Source organism: Eutrigla gurnardus (genome assembly GCF_963514095.1).
Source record: "Eutrigla gurnardus genome assembly, chromosome: 12".
Classification (NCBI taxonomy): domain Eukaryota; kingdom Metazoa; phylum Chordata; class Actinopteri; order Perciformes; family Triglidae; genus Eutrigla; species Eutrigla gurnardus.
Window position 1 is genome coordinate 8,770,953 of NC_139926.1, and position 9,046 is coordinate 8,779,998.

General features: G+C 43.1%; 2 protein-coding genes across 2 annotated transcripts; both read right to left on the reverse strand.

The window, feature by feature from the left end:
• Positions 1–3,142: 3,142 nt before the first annotated feature.
• On the reverse strand, positions 3,143–3,898 carry LOC311022245 (gamma-crystallin M1-like; the record flags this gene model as incomplete). The annotated part of the gene is made up of 3 exons (XM_084023361.1): positions 3,847–3,898; positions 3,503–3,754; positions 3,143–3,418 (listed from the first exon to the last, which is right to left on the reverse strand). Exons 1-3 carry the CDS (start codon positions 3,877–3,879, stop codon positions 3,143–3,145), a joined length of 561 nt encoding a protein of 186 aa, XP_083879487.1. The 5' UTR covers positions 3,880–3,898.
• A 4,129-nt stretch (positions 3,899–8,027) lies between these two features.
• On the reverse strand, positions 8,028–8,786 carry LOC311022242 (gamma-crystallin M1-like; the record flags this gene model as incomplete). Its single annotated transcript, XM_084023358.1, has 3 exons — positions 8,735–8,786; positions 8,388–8,639; positions 8,028–8,303 (listed from the first exon to the last, which is right to left on the reverse strand). Exons 1-3 carry the CDS (start codon positions 8,765–8,767, stop codon positions 8,028–8,030), a joined length of 561 nt encoding a protein of 186 aa, XP_083879484.1. The 5' UTR covers positions 8,768–8,786.
• Between the last annotated feature and the right edge of the window lie 260 nt (positions 8,787–9,046).

Here is a 9,046-nt window from a genome sequence, read left to right on the forward strand (position 1 = left end):
TCATGTAAAGCTTTTATTGTCATCACATAAGTTAATAGTCACACTATGAAGTGTTGTACAGTACTGTCCGAGTTGTCACTCAGCCTGATACTTCAGACTTGAAGGGTGTTTTCAGACGTTCAAGGCTATGTAGAGATCAGACCGCCGCTTGATTGAACCAGAAACGTAGCTGCTGGCAACCTCCTCCTTGTCCAGATGCTCAGACTGTTTAGAAAGGTCCTCTAGGATAGAGATCTTCTATACTTCATCTGTTCATGGTGCTGGTCCATAAAGACTTCGTCAAAGACGACGTCCATCAACTCATCAACATACCCTGTGAAATATTTAACACATAAAGATTTATAGACTTGTATGTGTGTGGGACAAAACTAAAGGTTGTTTCACCATTTTATTCTATTCATTTTACATGCTCAACTTGACATCATATTTATATTTTCTAAGGTTGTATTTGCTTTTACTGTGTGTGAAGCAGCTGCTCTCCACCCTGCAGGACTGGTACCTGCTCAGGTAGGAGGACATGTCAGAGCAATTGCTCATGCACTCATAGGAGAGACCCTGGAAGTTTCTCTCCTCGTAGAAGATGATCTGAACTCACCCCCCTCATGAAGTACTGGTTTCCCATGTAGTTGGGATGCTCATAGACCATGAAGCGGCTGCTCTCCATCCTGCAGGACTGGTTTGATCCTGTTTAAATTGTGCCATTATTTTCACATATGATTTTTGTCATATTTAAAAGGTGGTTGACATGTGTATCAGAGAATTTTGTACGTCCAGAAAATTGCATTTTGTAGTCTAACTTTATTTGCAAGACTGTGCAAATAAGTAATTAGAAAGACAACAATACAAAATTCATGTAAGTGATGTATGACACTGAGCTATGATGCTTGTGTGTTTTGCATGTGGATGAAATCACACAAACAACAGGTCTTGCTCATTCTTTGCCATCCTTGTTAAGAAAAAGATTCATGGGATAAAATATGTGCATGAAACATAGCTACGTTGGTGCGCCGGATAGGTCAGCGGTCGAGTTGGTGCCCTGAGGCTAAGTCCTCACAGAAGCGGCCCTGGGTTTTAATCCGACCGGCCGCACTTTCTGCGTGTCATCCTCCTCTCCCCTTTCGCTCTCATATTGTCCTCACTGAATAAAAAAGGCAAAAAGCCCCCAAAAATAACTTGAAAAAAAGAAAGTTATGTAGCTAGCTAGTACTGAACGGTCACGGCCATGTTGATGCAAAACCAGTGGAGTTTTCTGAGCCAGACCGCAGAATGCCAGAAGGGATGTGACTTTGGGCCCTAGTTTCGTAGACCAGGCGCAGTCAGCTCTCAGCGCACCTGCGCCACGCCGACGGGGTGTGTCCGCCTGGACTTTGCAAGTTTCGTGCACCGCGCGGGCTCCCGCGGGCTCGCGCAGGCACACCTCCCGTCACTCCCACCCGCGCAAGTGGTAAGAGGGAGGAGAAGAAGGCGTGAGTGGGAGACGAGGAGGAGACTAGGCGTGGACTGGGATTAATACAGCCGATTCAGATCTTCACCAATCAAATGAGCTCCTCTCCTCACCTTTAATGCGTTAGGGGAGGTTCAGTGCAAGTTCCGTCACTTGACAACCCGATGACAGAAGCAGCGCCGCCGCTCCAACCACGCGCATCATGCACTGTGCGTGCGTATCATAATAATAACAATGCCGATATTATAAAAAACAGGAGAGAGAGAGGGAGATGTTTTGGTCCAAGAGGCTGAGTTTCCGTTACGCGTGCAATCCGCCTTTGATCTGACGTCAGATGTGACGGGACAATCTATATAGATATAAATTCACGTGGTGATTCAATAAGTTGCATTAAATAGTGTTTGTTGTGATTATTTATTGCATTTAAATGTGCCTGGAACTGTGGAAACCTGCCTGTGAGGTCTCGGTGACGTGTGCGCACTGCGCGCCGTCAGCCAAACTTCCACTCCGCCAGCTGTGATTCCCCTTGAATGAATGGACTATATTTACGCCTTGCGCCTTGCGCCGAGAGTAGACCAGGTTGGAGCTGGCGAGCTTTCAGCGCAGTCTCGGCGAGGCTTTTTGCCACGAAACTTCCGCTACGCCAAGCTGAATCTGTGACGCCTCCCCCTGCTGCGCCGCCACACCCATCTTGGCGCAGGCGATCCACCAAACTGCCAAACTGACTGTGCGCAAGGCTGCGCGGGTCGAAACTTGCATTGCGCCGGCTCCGCCACCCTGCACCGCCCTGCGCTGCGCCACGAAACTAGGGCCCTTTGTCTCTCCATCATCCAGTGAGATACTGCAGCTAGTAGCAGTAACACTTATCCAGACTACACAAAATTATCTCTACAGGTAAATAGAAATGATCTGCATACTCCAAATAGCAACAAGCAGCATGGGTTAAAAGCATAGCACCCCCTTACAACATTAGCATAAAGGGAATTCTTGCTGTTTAACTGTTAGGCCTACACTTGTTTTGGATGTAATTATCACAAAGGCGTCATCAAAATCTTACTGTTTTCATTAAAAGTATACCAACTTGTAAATATTTTGGGGAAAATACGTAAGATAATATAAGAAGTTAGCTTTAGATTTAGTGACTTTTGGACCTGTGCTGCTAGCTTATTTAATTGGAAAAGAGTTGTCAACACTGGGCTAAGACTTTTAGTTTGGATCATTTTAAAAATCTTTTTATTGATGGTCTCTTCATTGTTACCAACCCAAGCTTTAATGTCCATAACTCACAGCATGAAAAGTAAAGTGTTACTGACAAATAAAGTTGTTCGCCAAACAGTTTTTTGGTATTGATACTGAAGGGTATATCTTTGACCAATTGCTTAAAACTTGATTCTTGAGCGTGTCCTTTGATTCATAGGGCCATTAAAAAAAAAAAAAGAACTGAAATCCACCTCTTCTAATCATGCCGGGCCGAGGAAGCAAACCGTTCTTAAGAACATAACGGAGCGCTCAGACTGGCCAAACAATCCAGACTTTAGGCTCAATCTTGCCTGGGCGCTGTATTTGTTGGCCTAGTGTGAGTGCGTTCTTAGTAATTTTCACAGCTCAGGACGAGCCACACAAAATAAGTACGTGCTTGACAAATGTGGTTATAGTATGAATTACATTTTTTTATTTACTTAAGTAAATTACAGAAGTCTAGCACATATCAGTGATGCGCCTCATGCTCATGAACTTCATGTTGCTCATGCCCATCTCCCTGAAGCTCCTGTACTCTCCGGGCCTCATGTACATCATCCTGCCTCTGTATTGGGGCTGTTCGTACATCAGCCAGTGGCCGTCCATCACGTTGCAGGACATGCAGTCGTTCATACGGTAACGGTCCATGATGTTGTCACAGTCGTCCATCAGCTCATGCATCTGACCACCGAAGTTCTCCCTCTCGTAGATCCTCATCCTGAACTGGCCTCTGTGCTGTAATACAAGACAGGGAAAATGTAAGTATGGACACACATTTTGAAACTAAAAACAAATTGTAAATGTAAGGAAATCTCTTACATAGGGGATCATTCTACAGGATCTGATGTTGTCGAACATCATGCCCATGCTCATCATGCGCTGCATGTCATGGTACTCGCCCCTCCTCATGAAGAACTGCTGACCCATGTAGTTGGGACGCTCGTAGACCATGAAGCAGCCGCTCTCCACCCTGCAGGACTGGCACCTGCTCAGGTAGGAGGACATGTCAGAGCAGTCGCTCATGCACTCATAGGAACGACCCTGGAAGTTCCTCTCCTCGTAGAAGATCATCTGAAATAAGTCAATTGTAATAGTGAGATATAAAGCAGCAAGGTAAATATGTCTACAGTTATTTGTCCTTATTATAAAAAGATAAAAAGTACCTTGCCCCTCATGTTCATGCCGGTGTTGCTCATGCTGAGTATAGATGTGCTGTTGCTCCTGAACTGCTTGCCTAACTGGCTTAACCTTTTCCTTTTATACCTGACCAAGGTAAAGAATCAGTGACTCCTCCCCCTCAGAGAACCCCATTACTCAGCAACTTACTATTGAAGCCAACAGAATGCAGAGTTTATGTTCATTTTTCAGTGACGGGGTACCTTGCAGTGGGTGACAACAAACACTGCATCAATGACGCCTCACAATCACATACTTTGTCTTCAACATTCTTTTTCTTGTCTCGCAGAGTACGACAGAGTCCATGTGGTTTGTGGTGTTGGCCAAATAGAACCATGGACACTTCTATTGTCATTTTGTGTACACCGTCACTACAGTTTCCAAGCTAAGGAAGGACCTGGTGGTTTCCGAAAGTTTTTGTTAATAATATCATTCAATGTTACTTTGACATAGAAGGAAAAGAGTCTCCTTAACAATTTAACAAAAATAATTATCATAATAGGTTGATCTTTTCCAATTGAGAAACCTTGTTGTTTCCATCAGTTTAATATGGCTTAGGTTTCCAAATAACTTTGATACCCACATGTGCATCAGTCGACATTCATATGGAGACTGAGACACTCAGAGATTTGTTAAATTAAATTTGTCCAGGGTCACATGTGGAATTTGAGACATACGGTATACATTCTGTGTCAGACAATGTGTGATTGAATGTTTTGTCCCTTCAGATTGCATCAGACATAGACAGAGCTGACTTGGTGCTTTACACCTGCTTTACTGTTTGAACTGTTGCCCTCGGGCAGAAGGTACAGGTCACTGAACACAAGGACAAACAGACTCAATCACAATTTTTATCCAACTGCAATAACCATCCTCAATGCTACCAGAGAGCAAAAACAGTGTACATGGTTGTATTGGATGAACTGTTCCCAACCTACACTCATGTGTGTTCTGACTGTGCTAACTATGTACATGTCCATACGTCTGTAGGTATGTGTGTACAGTATGTATGTTTGTATGTATGTATGTATGTATGTATGTATGTATGCATGTATGTACTGTTTTAACTATGTGTGACTGGGTATGGATAACTGAGTGTGTATGCTGCTATATGTCCTATGCTGCTATATGTTTCTTTTAGAACTAGTAACATTAGTACTAAATTGTTTTTATATATTTTTAGACTCATAATGTTGCACTGACTGGAGAGCACTTTAAATTTCGTTGTACATGTGACAATGACAAATAAAGACCTATTCCTATTAATCAAAATATATAATTAAAGGTAATGCTGTTTGTGAACATGAAAACCTCTATGAAATATTTTATGCAGTCTTCCTGTCTGTTATCTAATTTATTGTATATAGAAACATGACACATTTTATAAATCATATAAAGCTTTTATTGTCATCACATAAGTTAATAGTCACACTATGAACTGTTTTGTCACAATAACTTGCGTAATGGGATAAAAGCCAAGGATTCACTTAATCCATAGAAAAAAGACACCATAAATAAATGTCTTCATGACAAATAAATACAAACATTGTGTCCAGTTATTAAAGTCTTAAAAGGTATCTATAGGAGCTTTGGGGCTTCCTTGGTCAGAGGATCTGGGTCTTCATTCCAGCATGTGAGGTACTTCAGACTTGAAGGGTGTTTTCAGACGTTCAAGGCTATGTAGAGATCAGACCGCCGCTTGATTGAACCAGAAACGTAGCTGCTGGCGACCTCGCCCTTGTCCAGATGCTCAGACTGTGTCACAAGGTCCTCTGGGATGGAAATATTCAATACTTCATCTGTTCATGCTGCCGGTCCATAAAGACTTCGTCAAAGACGACATCCGTCAACTCATCAACATACCCTGTGAAATATTTAACACACAAAGATTTGTTTTAGACTTGTATGTGTGTGGGACAAAAAACTAAAGGTTTTTTCACCATTTTATTCTATTAATTTTACATGCTCAACTTGACATCATATTTATATTTTCTCAGGGTTGTATTTGCTTTTACTATGTGTGAAGCAGCCGCTCTCCACCCTGCAGGACTGGTACCTGCTCAGGTAGGAGGACATGTCAGAGCAGTTGCTCATGCACTCATAGGAATGACCCTGGAAGTTCCTTTCCTTGTAGAAGATGATTTGAACTCTCATGAAGTACTGGTTTCCCATAGTTGGGATGCTCGTAGACCATGAAGCGGCTGCTCTCCACTCTGCAGGACTGGTTTGATCCTGTTTAAATTGTGCCACTATTTTCTCACATGATGTTTGTCATATTTAAAAGATGTGTATCAGAGAATTTTGTACGTCAAGAAAATTGCATTTTCTAGTATTGCTTTTGTTAAAATTGGCTTTTACTTTGTTCTTTTTAGACTTGTACTTTTTCACTGAACTCATTAATCACTGGTTGTGCTCATTAGAACAGTGTGACAGTTAACCTGATAAGCAGGAACCCGTTGAATCTTCAAGGCCCCCTTTGTTCTGACAATTAGGTTTGCTAGAATAGATACACGCCTCAAGGACAACACCCATAGGCCTACATGTTTAATTTCACATTTCTGTAAGTTCACGTCAGAGATAGCTGACCAGTAAGACTCGGTTGTATGAATGTCCAACCTCTGTACGGGGCAGACCCAGCCCAAGAAGATATAATGTGTCCAGCACCAGGAAACGGGGCTCACTCTGACTGAGATCTTGCGGGAGCTCTTCCATTCCGAGCCCAGCGCTGCCATACTTTACCTGTGACCTGATATCTGTGAACTGAAGAGTTCTCTGGTTTATCCTTTGGCTTCCAACAAAAAGACCAGAGGTTAATACTTTATTTGCAAGACTATACGCAATTAGAAAGACAGCAAAGACAAAAATCGTGTAAGTGATGTATGACACTGAGCTATGATGCTTGTACAATTTGCACTGGGATGAAATCAAACAAACAACAGGTCTTGCTCATTCTTTGCCATCCTCGTTGAGAAAAAGTGTTGTGGGATAAAATATGAAACATAGTTACATACTGTAACGCTTGCCCCTGTGTGATGTTGGGACTTTGAAATTTTATTGACTCTGGAAATCTTGAGCGTATTCTAGTCCTGCTCAATGTGTTAAGAGTCCTGAGATGACTTCTGTTGTGATATGACACTATAAATAAAATCGAATTGAATTGAAACTTGAATTGAAAATTTTATTAAGTTGGGGCGCCAGATAGCTCAGTGGTAGAGTTGGTGCCCCAAGGCAAAGTCCTCACTGGCTCACTCGGCCCTGGGTTTCGAATCCGACCAGCCGCCCTTTCTGAGTATCATTCTCCTCTCCCCCTCTACCCTTAAGTCCTCACTGAATAAAAAGGCAAAAAGGCACAAAAAGTAACCTGAAGAGTAAACATTTTTTCTGCTTTTCACAGGGTTATAAAGTACAGTTTTGTGGTATTTATACTGAAGTGTATATATTTGAACAATAACTCAAAACGTAATTCTTGAGCGTGTCTTTTGATTCATAGGGCCATTTAAAATAAAAATGAACTGCAATCCACCTCTTCCAATCATGCCAGGCCGAGGAAGTATAACATTCTTAAAGCTGCAGTCGGCAAGTCTGGCAGATCGACTTGACTCAGTCAAATTTCTGTGTTTACAACACTCACGCCCCTCCCCCTCTACCACCGAGCTCCTCCGCTCCCTCCCATCGAGTGCTCGTCAGTGCGCGTGCACCAGATTCCTGTGAACACACCCTTTTCTTCTCTCATCGATAAAACGGCATGGAGTACACGCTACACAGAGGTAGGCTGGCTAACTTACTCATAGATAGCAACTGCTAACGTCATTTAACGTATGCCTAGCTTGAGGCGTGTGCCTGTGATATTGTAACATGCGTGAGGGGGGAGGTGGGATCTGTGGCGTGTGCACGAACTGTCAACTGCACTGAGTGGATAGGATGATACGGGCGTAGTGGATTGTTTTCAAAACAAACAATCTCTAGGTGCAGGTAGAGGCGCGTTTTTTTTCTAAAACGGGATGATTTATGTTGTTCTATCGGAGCATAGTGTCGGTTTCAGTGAATATGATCAAACAAATGTTGCCGACTGCCAGGACGAACCACACAAAAGAAGTAAGCGCTTGACAAATGTGGTTACAGTATGAATTACATGTTGTTTTTATTTACTTAGGTCAGTTACAGAAGTCTAGCACATATCAGTGATGCGCCTCATGCTCATGAACCTCTGGCCGCTCATGCCCATGTCCCTGAAGCTTCTGTACTCTCCGGGCCTCATGTACATCATCCTGCCTCTGTATTGGGGCTGCTCGTACATCAGCCAGTGGCCGTCCATCACGTTGCAGGACATGCAGTCGTTCATACGGTAACGGTCCATGATGTTGTCACAGTCGTCCATCAGCTCATGCATCTGACCACCGAAGTTCTCCCTCTCGTAGATCCTCATCCTGAACTGGCCTCTGTGCTGTAATACAAGACAGGGAAAATGTAAGTATGGACACACATTTTGAAACTAAAAACAAATTGTAAATGTAAGGAAATCTCTTACATAGGGGATCATTCTACAGGATCTGATGTTGTCGAACATCATGCCCATGCTCATCATGCGCTGCATGTCATGGTACTCGCCCCTCCTCATGAAGAACTGCTGACCCATGTAGTTGGGACGCTCGTAGACCATGAAGCAGCCGCTCTCCACCCTGCAGGACTGGCACCTGCTCAGGTAGGAGGACATGTCAGAGCAGTCACTCATGCACTCATAGGAACGACCCTGGAAGTTCCTCTCCTCGTAGAAGATGATCTGAAAAAAGTTGATTATAATAGTGAAATATAAAGCAGCAAGGTGAATATGGCTATAGTACTTTGCCCTTATTATAAAAAGATATTTAAAAGTACCTTGCCCCTCATGTTCATGCCGGTGTTGCTCATGCTGAGTGTAGCTGTGCTGTTGCTCCTGAACTGCTTGCCTAACTGGTTTAACCTTTTCCTTTTATACCTGACCAGAGGTAAAGAATCAGTGACTCCTCCCCCTCAGAGAACCCCTTTACTCAGCAACTTACTATTGAAGCCAACAGAATGCAGAGGTTATGTTCATTTTTCAGTGATGGGGTACCTTGCAGTGGGTGACAACAAACACTTCATGTATGACGCCTCACAATGTCCTGATAGAAAGAGTAGCATTTTTTCTTGTGTCTCAGAGGACAGATC